This window comes from Platichthys flesus, chromosome 7 (assembly GCF_949316205.1).
Source record: "Platichthys flesus chromosome 7, fPlaFle2.1, whole genome shotgun sequence".
Taxonomy (NCBI): domain Eukaryota; kingdom Metazoa; phylum Chordata; class Actinopteri; order Pleuronectiformes; family Pleuronectidae; genus Platichthys; species Platichthys flesus.
Window position 1 is genome coordinate 12,070,616 of NC_084951.1, and position 18,233 is coordinate 12,088,848.

At 45.0% G+C, this 18,233-nt stretch overlaps 1 protein-coding gene across 2 annotated transcripts in view; it reads right to left on the reverse strand.

Annotated features, from left to right (window-relative positions):
• Positions 1-13,741: 13,741 nt before the first annotated feature.
• The window catches only part of prdm16 (PR domain containing 16), a 170,293-nt gene continuing 165,801 nt past the window's right edge, over positions 13,742-18,233 (reverse strand). For both annotated transcript variants that reach the window (XM_062392558.1, XM_062392557.1), the window contains exons 15-16: positions 16,481-16,738; positions 13,742-15,084 (exon numbers count right to left, since the gene is read on the reverse strand). In XM_062392558.1, the coding sequence (XP_062248542.1) occupies positions 15,072-15,084; positions 16,481-16,738 (271 nt within the window). In that variant the 3' untranslated portion in view covers positions 13,742-15,071. The remainder of the gene's footprint in view (positions 15,085-16,480; positions 16,739-18,233) is intronic.

The following is an 18,233-nucleotide window of genomic DNA, read 5'->3' on the forward strand; positions in this document are numbered from 1 at the left end:
GTCGTTAAGTGTCTTTACGAGAGCCTCGAGCAGCATCTCTGCCGGAGTGAGCCTCGTGGACTTGGGGAGGATCGGGTAAGAGGTCAGAGTTTCAATGCTGTTGAGAAGCATTCATCATGTCCTTCACATCAACAGGAGCTTTGCAGTGCTTTCTTTATGACAGAGTCTTGTGAGACCCCTCACTCTTCTACATTTTGGAGCAGATTCGAAAGAATTGACAGTTCCAGGACAGTTTTTTCCTACCTTCTCTAACATCATTAAAGAGAATTTTGCGTGATTTCCCAGGGAATAATTCAAGGATTTTGATGTGAAAATGTTGCTGATATACAGAACTGATATCTATGAGTGTCGCACATTTGGTGAAGTTTGTTTAAATTAAGGCGACAGAGTTCCACTCTTAATACAACCTGGGTTTTCTCTAGCTTTAGGTGTCACCTTGTCTAATATTAGGATTTTCTGTAGCCACGTTGCTGTGTTCCCTGATCTCAAGCTGTAATCACCTTGTGATTACAGCTTGTTAAATGTCTGTTAAATGTCCCTTTCAATGCCTCCGACTCTAGTGAAGTGTTACACTGAACCTTTTAAGAGTTTACGATATTTTGAAATAGACCAAGGCCGTGATTATTATAGAGATTTGAGCTGTAAACCAAGCTATATGACTGTTCTTTGCTGAAGCAGATTAATGCTGGTTTTAATATCATACTTATGACCAAATTTCTCTCCTTGAACCGTCACCTTATCGTGGCGGAGAGGTTTGCGTGTCCCTGTGAACCTGAGGGCTGTGTTGTCTGGAGCCTTGTGCTCCTGGTAGGGTCTCTCATGGCAGAGTGATCTCAGGTGAGGGGCCAGACTAAGAATGGTTCAAAAACCCTCAATGAATATCGATACAAGAGGAGATGGGACCCAGCCCGGAGGAAGCCCGGGGCCCCCGTCTGGAGCTAGGCCCAGACGGAGGGCTTGATGGCGAGCGTCTGGTGGCCGGGTTTGCCACGGAGCCCGGTCGGGCATAGCCCGAACAAAGTACGTGGCACCCCCCCTCTCTTCATCTCATGGGCCCACCACCTGTGGGAAGACCCGTTGGGGTCGGGTGCGCAGCCACATGGGTGGCAGCGAAGGTCAGGGGTCTCGACGGACCAGACCCGGGCGGCAGAAGCTGGCTCTGGGGACGTGGAACGTCACCTCGCTGTGGGGAAAGGAACCGGAGCTTGTGAGGGAGGTGGAGCGCTATCAGTTAGATCTGGTGGGGCTTACCTCCACGCACAGTCTCAGCTCTGGTACCGTACTCCTGGATAAGGGTTGGACTTTATTCTTCTCCGGATTTGCCAAGGGCGTGAGGCGCCGGGCGGGTGTGGGGATACTCATAAATCCCCGGCTGAGCGCCGCGGTGTTGGAGTTTACCCCGGTAGACGAGAGGGTTGCCTCCCTGCGCCTAAGGGTTGTAGGGGGGAAAACTCTGACTGTTGTTTGTGCGTATGCACCAAACAGCAGTTCAGAGTACTCGGCCTTCTTGGAGACCCTGAATGGAGTCCTGTATGGGGCTCCAGTAGGGGACTCCGTACTTCTGCTGGGTGACTTCAACGCCCACGTGGGCAACGATGGAGACACCTGGAGAGGCGTGGTGGGTAGGAACAGCCTCCCTGATCTGAACCCTAGCGGTCGTTTGTTATTGGACTTCTGTGCTAGCCATGGATTATCCATAACAAACACCATGTTCGAACATAAGGGTGCTCATAAGTGTACCTGGTACCAGAGTACCCTAGGCCGAAGATCAATGATCAATTTTGTGATCGTGTCATCTGATCTGAGGCCGCATGTTTTGGACACTCGGGTAAAGAGAGGGGCGGAACTGTCAACCGACCACCATCTGGTTGTGAGTTGGATCAGGGAGTGGGGGAAATTTCCGGATAGACCTGGTAAGCCCAAACGAGTAGTGCGGGTGAACTGGGAACGCCTGGAGGAGGCCCCCGTCCTAGGTATCTTCAACTCACACCTCCGGCGTAGTTTTTCTGGCATTCCTGTGGAGGTTGGGGGCATTGAGCCGGAGTGGGCGGTGTTCAAAGCCTCCATTGCTGAAGCTGCGGCGGCTAGCTGTGGCCTCAGGGTCTTAGGCTCCTCAAGGGGCGGTAACCCTCGGACACCGTGGTGGACACCGGTGGTCAGGGAAGCCGTCCGATTGAAGAAGGAGGCCTTCCGGGATATGATATCCTGACTCGGTTGCAGGGTACCGACAGGCCCGAAGGGCTGCAGGTGCTGCCGTGTCGGAGGCTAAGCAGCGGGTGTGGGAGAAGTTCGGAGAGGCCATGGAGAAGGACTTTCGGTCGGCACCAAAGTGTTTCTGGAAGACTATCCGGCACCTCAGGAGGGGGAAACGGGGAACCATCCAAGCTGTGTACAGTAAGGATGGGACTCTGTTGACCTCAACTGAGGAGGTTGTCGGACGTTGGAAGGAACACTTTGAGGAACTCCTGAATCCGAATAACACGCCCTCTATGTTGGAGGCAGAGCTCGAGGTTGATGGTGTTTCATCGTCAATTTCCCTGGTGGAGGTCACTGAGGTGGTCAAACATCTCCGCAGTGGCAAGGCCCCAGGGATTGATGAGATCCGGCCAGAAATGCTAAAGGCTCTGGGTGTTGAGGGGCTGTCATGGTTGACACGCCTATTCAACATCGCGTGGGAGTCGGGTACAGTGCCAAAGGAGTGGCAAACCGGGGTGGTGGTTCCCCTGTTCAAAAAGGGGGACCAGAGAGTGTGTGCCAATTACCGGGGCATCACACTTCTCAGCCTCCCTGGTAAAGTCTACTCCAAGGTGCTGGAAAGGAGGGTTCGGCCGATCGTCGAACCTCAGATTGAAGAGGAACAATGCGGTTTTCGCCCCGGACGTGGAACTACGGACCAGCTCTTCACTCTCGCAAGGATCCTGGAGGGGGCCTGGGAGTATGCCCATCCGGTCTACATGTGTTTTGTGGATCTGGAGAAGGCGTATGACCGGGTCCCCCGGGAGAAACTGTGGGAGGTGCTGCGGGAGTATGGGGTAAGGGGGTCTACCCTCAGGGCCATCCAATCCCTGTACTCCCAAAGCGAGAGCTGTGTTCGCGTCCTCGGCAGCCAGTCAGTTTCGTTCTCAGTGGATGCTGGTCTCCGCCAGGACTGTGCCTTGTCACCAATCCTGTTTGTGATATACATGGACAGGATATCGAGGCGTAGTCGTGGGGGGGAGGGGTTGCAGTTCGGTGGTCTGAGGATCTCGTCACTGCTTTTTGCAGATGACGTGGTCCTCATTGGATCATCGGCCTGTGACCTTCAGCACTCACTGGATCGGCTGGCGGCCGAGTGTGAAGCGGCTGGGATGAGGATCAGCACCGCTAAATCTGAGGCCATGACTCTTAGCAGGAAACCGATGGATTGCTTACTCCGGGTAGGAAATGAGTCCTTAGCCCAAGTGAAGGAGTTCAAGTACCTTGGGGTCTTGTTCGCGAGTGAGGGTACTATGGAGCGTGAGATTGGCCGGAGAATCGGAGCAGCGGGGGCGGTATTGCGTTCGCTTTACCGCACCATTGTAACGAAAAGAGAGCTGAGCCGCAAGGCAAAGCTCTCGATCTACCAGTCGATCTTCGTTCCTATCCTCACCTATGGTCATGAGGGCTGGGTGATGACCGAAAGGACGAGATCACGGGTACAAGCGGCCGAGATGAGTTTTCTCAGAAGGGTGGCTGGCGTCTCCCTTAGGGATAGGGTTAGAAGCTCAGCCATCCGTGAGGAACTCGGATTAGAGCCGCTGCTCCTTTACTCAGAAAGGAGTCAGCTGAGGTGGTTCGGGCATCTGGTAAGGATGCCCACTGGGCGCCTTCCTTGGGAGGTGTTTCAGGCACGTCCAGTGGGGAGGAGACCTCGGGGAAGACCCAGGACTAGGTGGAGAGATTATATATCAACACTGGCCTGGGAACGCCTCGGGATCCCCCCCGTCAGAGTTGGTCAATGTGGCCCGGGAAAGGGAAGTCTCGGGCCCCCTGCTTGAGCTGCTCCCCCAGCCAGTGTTTTAAAGCCTCTTGGACCTTTCAGGGTCAATGCTTTCGTAGAGTCGACCGTTTGAGACGTCTTGGCATGGTCACGACAGGGTTTGTGAAACCAGTGGGTAGGCAGTAGGTGAGTGGTAGAGTGGTCGTCCTTTGACCAGAAAGTTGGGAGTTCAATCCACAGTCTTCCGCATCTGCATGCCAAAGTGTCCTTGGACAGCAGCAGTTACGAGTACTCATAACATCCACTAGATTTATGCCTAGAATTGTTTTGTTGCAAAAACCAGACTTTATCCCACTGATCAATTTATTGAGGAAGTGGAGAGAGAAAAGTTCTCTTTATTACACTCAGAACATTGTTTCCTCCTGAGGGTTGTTTTATCGCAGCCAATCGACGACCCTTAGATTTAGATATGACCTTATGACATTAAGATTTCAAGCGGATGAAAATGAGATGAGATGACATTAAGATCTAGATATGATATTATGACATTAATGTTTAATCCGGTGGAGAGGGACGTTCAGTCTGTCAGTATATACAGTCTTAACAGCATAACAAGTAATAACTCAAACCTGTATTTGGAGGCATCATAAATGAACTTTTGATAATTTGCATTGTAGTAAAAATGTATTTACAAACCCTAAAGTTACACAGTGAGATATCTTTGGCTCTCATAACAATGAAAATATGCCCTGTTAGAATTTTAATAGACTTTGTATTCAAAGGATTTTGCCTCTACATCCTACACACAGGTAAATTATTACCATTTATATGCTGTGTTTTTAAGTAAGAAGTATAATCTTAACTATCACCTTCACATTATTCTGATAAACAACTCCTGGCAATGATTGATCAGGATGAGACATTACTTAAGGATGGGGTTAGTACAGATGTTACAAAGCTGAACTGGACACTCTGCCAGTCTGAGGATGGAGGTGACAATGTTTTTTCCACTGATGCTGCTGATCTGCTCTCACTCCACAGCTCAGCCTCAACCAGAGTCTGACAATGAAAATACTACTCCTGGAGATAACCAGACGAGGCAACCTGCAAACGTCTCTCTGCCCCAACCCACCTCCCCACAGGACATCCATGCCGTGCTGAGAGAGATGAGTGGCTTGTTGGCTGAGCAGAGTGTGGAGCTGAGGCACCTACAGCGAGAGAATGACGGTCAGTGGGTCAGGAGGCAATGAGAGGAGTGATGGTGTTGATACAAACAAAACCAGCACCAATATTTTTCATTGATTTTTTTTTCTTCAGACGAATGCACCATTGTTATTCATTCTTTAAAATACTAAACAGTCAAAAGAAGCAATATCTATATTTTAACTTCAGCGACCATCTGCCAGAATACTTTCAGAAGTTGGCAAAATGGAATACTTCAATGCCTTCAATGCCTTTGCTTCACACAGCAAACTCATCATTTAATCTTTTCTTTTTTTTAACACAATTACATTGTTCTGAATTACATTTCAGAACAGGCAGGAGAACTGACGGCCATTAAAGCAAGGACAAACGTGACCGAAAACCAGTTGGAGGCTCTGAGGAGAGACACGGAAGGTTTGTGAATTTAGAAACTTGTTCTAATAGCCACCACATTTCTCCTGCATAATATCAGCTGCACTTTAAAATGATCACTTGTCTGTTTTTCAGTCAAACGCGTGGCCTTCTCCACCGCTCTGTCTTCAAGTTCAACAACTTTTGTTTTTGCGTCTGGATGCCAACGCAAGGGTATTTGACAATAAAAATCACCATTGCACCTTCAGTGGTCATCTGCTTTTCACCATGTGAGGGGGAAAAGTCCTGTTTATGCAGGTGTATGTTACTGTATTATTACAAAATATGATAAGATGTAATTACAACTAAATCTTATATTTCAAAATATCCATTTGAATAAAAGTACAGATATATTGCAGTGGTATTTGGGGACATTTATTTAACGTGTGATTAATTTAGTATTAAAGGGGACATATTATGCCTATTTCACCACAGTTGATATGGTTCCTTGGGGTCTTAATGAAATGTCTGGTCAAAAAACCACAAGGATCATTTAAAACAGCACCCTTTTTACCCTGTCTAAAACAGACTTCCTCAGATTGACCTGTTTTGAGTACTCCGCGCTACTATGCGCTGCTGTACTGTCAAGCCCCGATGAGAGACCAGGTAGCCACTGAGAGCTAGTTCGATTTGACGGTTCTCAACGTCTCAGTCCGGTTGTAACTCCCGGAACCCCTCACCCAGACCCGGGTCTGTCCGGGTTCCCCTCCGCATGGACTGACGGTCCGTGTGCGGACATGAAGCCGAGCAAATAGCGGAGGCTTAGCTCCGGGCTGCTTGGTTCAGCTGCTAACGACATCGGTGTGCTGCGTTCAGGGTAACTCGGAAATCCCGACCTCCTGCAACATAGCGAACATGAAATAGTTTTCATCGATAAACATACACACAGACACACACAGTCACACACAGACACACACACACACACAGACAAAGGGATCGTGGAGGGGCTACAATTTTGGAGGCTAACACTGCTGCAACTTTTGCAGCGAAATGCACTTAAAACCCCGGGTATGAGTCTATTTTAAAGCGAGCGACGGAGGCGGCAACAAGCTGCTGGTGACCGGCACTGGTTCGTGCAGCTCGGGGTGCGGCTCTCAGGTGTGTGAAGTCAGTGGTAGCATTGCCAGCCTCGCAGTGAGCCACCGGGGACCAATCAGTCACCGAGCAGCCGGCTGCGGCTGCCTGCCGGCAAGCCGGGCACTGATTGCTATGAGGCTAACGCCACCTAGCTCCCCTGTCCGTGGGGAGATCAGTCAGGCGGCTGCTCCCAACCGTAAACAAACACCGACAGGTCAACCAAAAGCGAGCCGCAGACATGGGTCCAGAAGCCAAACATCACCTAACGAGGCCGAGCTGAGGAGGGGGCTTTGGCATGTGACTAAGGTTGCCAAGAGAAAATCCTCTCCACAAACCCAGTGGAAGATGGGATGCTGAGGAAAAAGAATACAGCAGCTTGGATGTTGGGAAGGTCAGCTTCCTGAAGAACCTCCATCCACCTCTCTGCTGTTCCTTTAGACTGCCAGGCTTCCTTCTCCTGAGTGAGGTGCTCCAGAATACTGTTTGCAGATACACATTCTTCATACAGATCATCCATGGAGATGTTCAGCCTACCAGAAGAGATGAAAAGTTGTCATTTACAATGGTAAATAATGGGGGGAAATCTAATTGTATATATTCATAATTTTGTATTCTACTTTAACTACCTATATAGTTTAATTTATTTATTATTCTTTATTTATTTATCCATCTATCTATCAAGTATATGAACTGTCTGAATTTGTAAGATGTGTGTGTACTGTAAACTAAGTTTATGTATTTATTTGTATATATTATCTATCAATTGTATTTGTTTATGACCATCAATAATATTAAACATGGTCTATCACTACACTAGCAATTGTTTCATTCTTACCTGCCAACCAGGCAAAGCCGGTTGGTTATGTTCTCCATGTCATCAAAGAAAATCTTCCCAGATGCTAGAGAGAGGGGCTGCAGGTGGAAGAGCCAGTTTTCCTCTGAGAAGTCAAACCGCTTCTCGATATAACTGATGGCATGGTTTAAGAAGGCTGTAAATTCCTGCCTGGCAACATCAGCATCAGATGGTGAGAGACGCTGGAGCTTTTGTTTGGTTAGGTACCCATAGAACCTATCATCTCTTCTCTGAATTAGTCTTCTCCGGAAAGAGTCCATGATGGAGAAGAGGTCAACAGACGTGGTAACATTCTTCTCCAGCTTTTTCACCACCTCTTCAAACAGGGACAGGACATTATTACAGAAGAGGAGGTAAACTTCGACAATGTCTGCCTCTTCCTCAACTCCAACAGCATCTTCTGTCAACCTCAGCAAATCTTTCAGGTGCTTTGGACATTCTTCATTAATGCTGATGAGATAAGAATCAGCGGGACCCAGTTCTGCAGCAGGCGGGTGATTGCAGAGTTGAGTGACACCACATGGCGCAGGATTTTATGGAATTCAACATCACAGAATTCACAGAACTCCTTTAGGGACTCTCTCCTTTTGGCAGAGCTGGAATAGAAACTATATATCTTGAGGACAATATTTTCCACATCCACTGAGAGCTTGTCCAGGGCCTTTTTCACTGTGTTATGGACAATATGTGCATGGCAGTTGCCACGAAGGATCTCACAGTTGGCCTCTCTCAATTTTGTAAAGACCGAATTGTGGCTGCCATAATTGATATTTGCGTTGTCAGCACTGAATGCAGAAACATGATCTAGGGATAGACCCATGTTTTCAAGAGAGCTTTGTATTTTTTCCAGTATTCCCTGTGCAGACTCATCTGGATTTTCAAAGAAATCTATCACCTTGTTGACTACCCCATCCTCTGGCTTGAAAAACTGCACGGCCAAGGGAAACACCTTCCGATTTCCCTTATTCGAGGCATCGGTGTGAAGAGAGAATGGGAGTGGATTTCCACCACTTTTCAATTTTTTGACCACCTCCTCAATAGCCTTTGGAGACAGGATATCTGTGACAATTGCCTCAGCTTTTGTCCTCCCACAGGACATCTTCTTGGCAATGCTGGAGTCATTCAGTGTCCTGAGAGTCAGCTTCATAGCACATTCAGCTGAGTTATAGCTCAAACCATGCTTTACAGTGTGGTAGATATGGGCTACCTCTGCAGCAGTCACCTGTAAATTAGAAAAAATAAGAAATGTTACTGTATATATGTAGAGTTTGTGTAGTATAGCAACTGCCTCTACAGTACAAATGATGCATGTTATATCTATCGGTTTGAACTTGTAAGAAATGTGTAAGGTTGTATATGTGTACCATATCTGCCTCTGGCGTTGCCTGGTGGACAACAAATTGGTCTAGGGTTCCCCTATTTTTGTTGTCCCTTATACTTCGCATGTGCCCACCACTGGAAGCATGTTGTTTGAGATCATTCAGCCCACCATGGGCTACAGAAAAAGTGCGCCGACACACCGTGCAGTGCGCTTTATAGATGTTGTCGCGCACATTATCCACCCAGGTGTTAGCTTTCTCCCATTCCTCCCGGTATTTTTGCATCCTTTTCATTTTTTTTCCGAAGGACTACAAGTTGAAGTGCTGCTTGAAGCTGGACCACCGCGTAGAGCAGTGTCGGCGTCTGAGTCACGGTCGGCCATGCTGCTCTGTTTACTTCTACTATCTTCTGCGCGAGCAACAGTACCTCCTTGGCCAATGGGATGAGTGTATTCTGTGTCATCGTACAGGTGTGTCAATATGCTGTCAGCTCATTGGTCCCAGGGCAGGACATTGCCTGGGAACATGTTTACCTTAAAACTTCATATAAAGCGTTGTTATTCATTTTCCATTGACATTTTACTGACCATTTTTTAAATCCCACAATAATACGGGACAAAGTGCGTCCCGTTTCAGCTCAATACGGGACAGGTACTTTTGTTTCTAAATACAGGACGATTCCGTTTTTCAAGGGACGATTGGCAACCCTATATGTGACTTACCCCGACCGCAGGCTCTGCTTCTCGGCCAGATCTCCGCTGCTTCCTGGGTGGGCTGCCACATGCAATACTGCTGTAAAAACGTGCACAAGCAGCCATTTGAAGCAACTTTAAACACAAACTAACAGCAAGCTAGCGTTAGCTCCCTGCTGCTAACCGTAAACAAACAGCGATAGGTCCACCAGAAGCGAGCCGCAGACATGGGTCCAGCTACCCGACATCCCCTAACAAGCTTGTGACTTACCCCGACCAAAGGCTCTGCTTCTTGACCAGATCTCCGCCTCTCACCCCGCTCACCGGCTGGTTAGTGTCCCCCCTCGGCTAGCTTCCCAGCTAACACCCTCAGCCTCGAGCTGAGGAGGGTGCTGTGGCTCGTAACGTAACCCGGTCTCCTCCTCCACCAGATCTCCGCCTCCAGGGGGGGGGGGGGGGGGGGGGGGCTATGCCATGTTGACCGACAGTGACGTCAATTCTGGTCGTATTCCCATTTGATGCACTCTATGGTATAGTTTCTTACATAGAGGAACTACAAGAAATCGCGGGAGTTGTTTTTTTCCAGAGTTTTTGGGACAGTACACATGCCAGATACCCACATTTACGTGTAGAAGCATTACAAAAGTGGATTTTTCATAATATGGCCACTTTAAAAACAAAATGTTATAATTTATTAGTAGAAAATCAAATCAACCCTTCACAGCTGTTTGGGTGTAATAAATGACATGTTGTCTGTTAGATGTTGTTGTTGTATTAACCTCATGGCAACTCTCTTGTTTATAGGTAATTGTGGCTTGTTTTCATGTAATTGTGGTTTAAATGTTTGTTAGATGGATGTGAATGTAAACAGTGAAAAATAAGTTTTCCAGAGAACAAGGAGTTAAAAAGATGATTTGGTCCGATAGAAAAGGGGTTTTCAACCAGGGGTCCGCGGCCCCCTGGTGGTCCGCGAAGGCATTGCAGCGGGTCCTCGAAATTCGCTATGATATTTCAACACATTTCAAGATTACTCTTGAATATCTTGAAAAATATCTAAAATAAGAAAAATATGTCTAAAATAATATAAAGGTGATGAGGGGAATCTTGAAACCGGATTGGTTGCTAGAAACTGCTTGTAGTTTTCCCCTGTCTTGGAGATGTAGTTTGTATGATGGGAATTTTTATTTTCCCAAAAAGAAGGCCCAAAAGGGCAGAATTAATAATGAAATATAAAATAAAACAAAAGAGTGGAAAAAAATACATTGTAATTAGAAAAATAAATTGGCATAATAGCCACAACAATAAATTGCAATAACAGTCAACTTTACCACGTTCGCTGGTTGAGAAACAATTTCTTAGGAGAGCTCAAAGACACCCATACAAAGAAGTACTAATCACCCACCACCCCCCCCCCCTAAAACTAGCAGTAGGTGGGATTTGCTGTTGGTGATCATGAGGTTAAACCTATGTAGGCCTCAATTGTTTATGTGATATTGTATGATTATCATTTGTGACATATTCTGCATTACTTTGTCATCTTCCCTCTTCAGTCGTAGCCCCAGTTTATGTTGATTTTTATTGATCACAGTTACTTAAACGTTCCCTCAACATGTCAGCTACATGTCTGTACATTTAAGTCATGAACGTTATATATTGATGTACATATGGTTCTGACATATGGTTGCAGTGCAACTACAAACTGCATTTCAATTTTGTTTTCAATTCTTTAGCACTGAAAATCAACCGTTTTTGTTTACACAGATTTCTTTAGATTTGTTTGAGGTTTTTAACTAGATATATCTAGATTTGTTTGAGATTCTTAAATAAAACCAACACGGAAAACCAAATGTTAAAACTTCCTTCTATCCACATGCACGCACGCACACACACACACACGTAGGCAGGTGCGCGTAGGCACATCAGTTGGACACGGATTACTTTCTAGTCAGAATGGTGGTCCCTGGGACAAAACCAGTTGAAAACCCCTGCAATAGAAGGTCCAATAACAAACTGTAGTTGATTTACTATAATGTTAAATATGGAAACTCTCACATTTGATGAACTGGACTTTGCCTGATAAACAATGTCAATGATTAATATACAGACCACTTGTCTTATTGATCGATTCGTTGTCTTCTTTGTTTACCGCTTGACTTGCAGCTCATGAATACACAGTGGAGTCCTCATGTAAAAAGCACACAGGTTTTATTGCATATCAATTTCATGTATAAATTCTTCATAGCATTGGAAAGATTACATTTGGTATACATCGCTATTCTACAGAATTATGATCAGTCATATCTTTTCAATGAAATTTCTCTAAAGTACATCTTCAATAATCACAAGCATCAAAAGAACTGCAATTTCAGAATTGTTCAATATTATTCTACAATCCTTTATTGTTTTTCATTATGTCTTCTCCCACAAGTCTTTACTTCTGTCTTTCAGAGCCGCCTGCCCAGACGTCTGTAAGGCCGTTCGAGAACTTGAAGTCAAACCTACTAAACCTAACCACATGTACAATAAGTGCATCTACGGATTTATTTTTTTCTTTCCTTTTTTTTCTCATTTTTTGATTCGATACACATTTCACAAATGGACATCATTATGACCGCTAAACACGTCATGCACAATATCATTTTTTTGTTTGTTTTCAATAAACATAACAGGGGAGATATACAACTCAGATCCAAACAAAACAAGCACCATCCATTTAAACCCATATTTTTCATTGATTTTTTTTCTTCAGACGAATGCACCATTGTTTTTCATTCTTTAAAATACTATACAGTCAAAAAGAAACAATATGTATATTTTTACTTCTCCTGTAACAGTGGGGGAAAAAACAGCAACCATGTTCTATTATGCTGAAACATATTTCAGCGACCATCTGCCAGAATACTTTCTGAAGTTGGCAAAATGGAATACTTCAATGCCTTCGATGCCTTTGCTTCACACAGCGCGTGCTTATTACAGTAGTCCATGACATGAATTATTACATCTAGTCAACCAAAAAAACGTAGTAACCCAAGTCTTTACATTTTATAACCACATGTTGGAAAACATTATGTGTTTCCCATGAATGAGATCTCATTCAGCAGAATTATAAAAAGACTCCTGTCTATAGGAAAATGAGATGATGCAGCAGTCCTAGCATCACACTGCCACCTGCTGTCATGAAGAAAAATTACAGTGCTTCCGTTAAAGTTTTTTTTTTTCTTTCTCTCCATGTTGAGCACAAGTGGCTCATCTACTGAAAGTGGAACTAGTCAGAGAGTTGATCTGTGTTCTGAGCTCTAGAGACGTATGCCTTAATCAATGAATGGCTTGGACCCACGTGATTTAAGTGCTAGTTTGACAATACAGCATCAGGCCAAGTTCTCAAAGTCCCAGTAAACACAGGATGGGGCAAAGGCAACAATCAACAACAACACTCCCCCCCACCCGGCCCTGCCTCCTGCAGCTATCTACATTTATCTACAGTAAGTGACCCATGACCTCCGTGGCACAGGGCCTCCTTTTTTTTTGTAATATCTCAGAAAAGTACAGGGAATATACTCATGATCGAGCGTTTGGGTTTTCCCCATTCAGACTCAACCAGAATTTGTATTTCATGTGTTGGAGGGGCTGACCAGCATAAATCTAATACTATCTGTGGCTTGGTCTACTCTCTCTGTTTTTTGGGGGTTTCATGAGAGCTCCTCTGCCTTCTTGCATAACCAGATGTTCATGCAGATGTGACTGTGGGTGACTTCATGTATTATATGATGATGATTTTTTTTAAGTGTTTTTGTTGGATAAACTAAATTCTAACGTCAGATTTAATATTGTGTCAACGTGTTTCATTCATGATATTCAGAGTGAAAGTCGTTTCACTCTGCTCCACCCAATGCTTCAACTAATTTGAACAAGACCACATTCAGGGTTAAAATGGTTTAACTGAAACAAGAAAAAAAAATCACTACAGGACGTTTCAATGCCAAAAAGGGTCTACGATTAACTACGGCTATCTTTCACTATAAATAAAAACAGTTAATTTTGAGGGATTCTTTCCATTTTGGCACACTAACGCATCAAACGCAGCAGAGATTCAGAATCTCCCTCACGTGGTGATCGGCGTTCAGTCCTTCAGCAACGAGAAAAGAGGGATAAAATGACTCTCCTTCATTTTCACTCCTCCAGTCATGATAAAACAACCAGAAATAAATACATACACACACTTCTGAAATCAAATACATAAGAGTGTAATAGGAGAACAAAAGAAACCAACTATGACAGCAAATGCAAGCCCCTTGGACATGAAATGATTGTCAGAGAACAAAACATTTTCTATGGGTTATTTGGCACATACCACTCTTGCTATGAACATCTAGGTTATTTTGTACATCATATGACAATATCATACAATTTTGGTCCTTCTCTAAAAAATAATTATATTAACAATTTAGCACTGTGGTGCCTACAAAGAAACAATACTGTGGTATCTAAGAGGAAAGTAAGTAAATAAAAATCGAACAAAACAAACGACGATGAAATGAACAAGCAGAGAGAGACTTCCTCTGTTTTTCTTTTTGAGTGTGATTTGAATTCATTTTCAACGTGATCAAAGTGGGTCACCAGTAAGGTGGCTGGTGTTCCCATGACAGCTCATTAAAATCACCAGTTGCTGTGCACATTTACACATCGAACGCCATTTCCCCACATAATCATTTAAAAATCAATCGAGAATCAAAACTGTCATTTCCTCAAGTAACATTTAGTGTGGTGCTGTAGGGGATTCTGCACGTACAATTGAAACACGATCAGTAAGTGAGTCACCCATGATTGGTGGGGTTGGGTGGGGGGGTGGGGGAACCTGGAGATAATAGTGCACGCGCCCACTATGTTCCCGGTAAACAGCACCACCCTGTGGACATGCAGTGCTAATGCAGTGCTGATGCTGCAGTGCTTGTAGTAGCAGACTTTAGAGAATTTCTAGTCGTTAAGTGTCTTTACGAGAGCCTCGAGCAGCGTCTCTGCCGGAGTCAGCCTCGTGGACTTGGGGAGGATCGGGTAAGAGGTCAGAGTTTCAATGCTGTTGAGAAGCATTCATCATGTCCTTCACATCAACAGGAGCTTTGCAGTGCTTTCTCTATGACAGAGTCTTGTGAGACCCCTCACCCAGGGCCAATCTCAACCCCCTCTCTCTTTTTCCACTCTCACACACACACACACACACACACACACACACACACACACACACACACACTCTCACTCACTCACACACACATCCACACATCCACACAAACACATTTTTTCTATTTTGAATGTATATGACATTGAATTCTTCTCAGGGCCTCCACGTCCACTCAGTCCCTTGTTTCTGTCCATTTACGAAAACTGAATGTTCCTCCCACTCTCGCTCCCGTCGCTCCTCTCTCTCTCTCGTTCTCTGGTCTAGATGTGGTTGAGCGGGTGAAAGCTGCTCGTCTCAGACGGTCCACCTCCCATGCTCAGCCAAGCGTCCAGAGAGTTCTGGGAGGGCGCGTGCAAAGGGTTGTTCTCCGAGAGAGACAGCATCATTGCATAAGCCTGTGTGAGGGAACAGATGAGTTAGAAAGAGGAAACTATGGTGCTATAGTTACATCTGCCCACTTTTCCTGTGACCTGTCAGGATATTTCAGGAATCGTTATCACTTACTAATTATAATGACTTGATTTGATTGTCAGTCTGTAAGAAAACTGCTGGACAGACACTGAAACTTGTTGCATGTGGTGTGGGTCAAGAAAGAGCCCTTTCCATTTTGGATTGGGATGAGGCAGTATGTCCAGAGAACATTACATTGAGGAGCAGATTCGAAAACATTGACAGTTCCAGGATTGTTACCGTCTTTAATGTCGTGAAAGAGAATTTTTTGGGGGATTTCCCAGGGAATAATTCATGGATTTTTATGAAAAAATGTTGCTGATATACAGAATTGATATCGATGAGTGTATGACTTTTGGTGAAGCTTGTTTAAATTAAGGCAACAGAGTCCCACTTTGAACACAACCTGGTTTTCTGTAGCTTTAGGCGTCACCTTTATGTCTAATATTAAGATTTTCTGTAGCAACATTGCCACTTTCCCTGATCTCAACTTGTCATCACATCGTGATGCAAAACATAGTGATGACTTTTCATTAGACTGTTTAATATCACAGAAAGACAAAGCGATTAACAGAGAAGATGTTGGAAGGTTAAATGAGAGGAAAGACAAGAGGGGGCAGGACAAGGTGCTTTTCAGCTGCTTCAAGACCTCAAGTACATTTATTTTGTTAAGCACCTGGAAAAAGACTGTATCCCTCTTCTATCCTTTCTGGAGTTACAAGATTCTGTCTCATCTTTCCTGTGCGTCCTTTTTAATTGGACATCCGGAAGCCAGTCACATACCTGGGTTTTAGCCTGCCTGTACAATGTCTCTTTCAATGCCTCCGACTCTAGTGAAGTGTTAAATATGTCTTTGACGTCAAAGGGTTGCTCGTCGCTGGATGCTTTACGGAGCCCATCCAGGCTCTTGGGAAAGCTGGGCAGACCCTCCAGGTCCAGGAGAGAGCCCTCCTCCTCTATACACCTGTACACCGGGGGGTGGATGGAGGCGATATGGATAGGATGAAAGGTGGATGGATGGAAGGATGAAGAAACGGATGTAAGGGTAAATGTCGAGGTGGGATGGATGGCGAGTTAATGCAATGTCAGGGTGAGGAAAATGAAGGAAAGAAGTTAAGAGAAAGGAGAGCAATTGTTAATGAAAGAGAAAGACAAATAGACGGAATAAATTGGGATAAGAAGAAGTAGGAGCAGAATCTGACCTAACATTTGCTAAAAGTGAAATATTGAATTTGTATTTTGGGGTATCCATACAGGGAATTACATTCCCAGTCCGTGTTTTACCTTTGTCCCTTTCAAATCAGTGTGTATAGTATGTGTTGTTTAAAAGAAGATGAATACCTGCGAGTGTGTTCATAGCTCATAGCCAGTGGAGCTGTCTCCGCCTCCTCGTCTTCCTCCTCCTCTTCATACACTCCTGTTGTGACGGGGGACGGTGACTCGGGCGCCTCGTCGTGAGACTTCTCTGTCAGGCTGCCTTCCTCCTCCTCCTCATCATCGCCTTCCACTTCCTCCTCCTCTTCCTCCAGCCCCTGGAGCCCGAGCTTGGAGTTGGACAAACTGTGGCTTGACGGGCGCTCTTCCTCAGCCTGGTCTGATCTACAAAGGGTCAGAGGTCACAGTGTGGAGGAAGGGTTAATAATGGTGGTAGGCGCTTCAGAATCTGCTGACTTTTGACCTACGGCAAGGAGGTTATGTTTAAACTCTTGTTTGTTGGTTTGTTTGTTTGTAGTTAAAATTATGCAAAAACTACTGAACGATCACCACAAAAAAGATGTAGTATTGATCATGGAAGATTTCATTTAATATTCTTCCGGATTCAGGAATTTTTTTTAACTTTCTTCAAAATTTAACATTATTAAACCTTTCATTAATTTCATCAGAGAACAATTTATGGATCTTTAAGGACTGATATTTGTGGATCTAGTGAATTTAAATATATGGTTTTATTAGGGGGCTGTTGGGCTTTGGTGGAGGGATGTGCTCTACTGAGTGCCATTCTAGTTCCTGAAGAATTAGTTTGTGGTTCCACTAAAAACACTTTGGTTTTCCTTTCTGTGAAAACAGGTGGGATCTATTTTACCTGCCAGAGCCCAATGAGTGATTTCAGTTGTAATACTCATTCGAAGGAAAAATAAATAAAGAGAAATAAATAGTTTATTTAGCTTTTTAGAAGTCGATTCGAGTGTGAGTCTATTTAATCATTCAGGTGCAACCTAAGAGAAAATAAATCTGAATCCTGGCTGCAGTATCCAGGAGTATAAAGAGATGAGAGAAAAGATTTGCAGACGAAATAAAAAAAGAACATCTCTGGTTTATTGTATTTTTTTCTAATTAATTTAGTATCATCAGTCCCCCGACCTTATTTAAATAATGAAATCACTGTGTTCTCTTTTTGTTGTTGTTCTACAGTGACTGAAAGGGAGAACGTCTTTGAGCTTGTTCTCTGTGGTCTGTGTCCAGGTCTGGGTGGCTGCTGCCTGACCAGCCTAAGACATGACTCATCGTTGGCAGAGAGAGAAACATTAATAGTCTGTTGACAGCATGCACAGTTCGACCCCAGTGTCCACCCAAACAACACGGGTGCTGACAGTGTGTGCGGAGCGCTTTTCAAACGGCCCACACATGATTAATAGGTCGGCTCGTCGGGAGGGGAGCAGGAGATGGCCTGCTCCAGTCTGGTTGCTCTGCGCTGCGTAATGGTGGAGCATACTTGGTGTGACTGAGGGAAGACGATGGCTGATCTGCAAACAGGCTATCAGCGCGCCCCCCTTACGAGCTGACATCTGTACATTTTCCAGCCAGCACCCCAGCTCCCCTTCCATCACCCCCAGACCACGATGTCATGGCTCATGATATCATTTCCTCTGGGACGGCAAATTTACCCCTTCCATTTTTTGCCACACGGTGGACATTTATCAAATCAGACAGGATCACCTCTGGGACGGGCTGCGCAGGGACAGGATTGGGTCACACACAGTGGGTGGGTAAATGCAAGTAGGGGGACTTTTGAGTGGGGGGGTGGAGTTCTCCCCTTTCAATCTGGATTAAATATCACCATAATCAAATTGCAGAGCTGGTTGGCGGGGAAAAA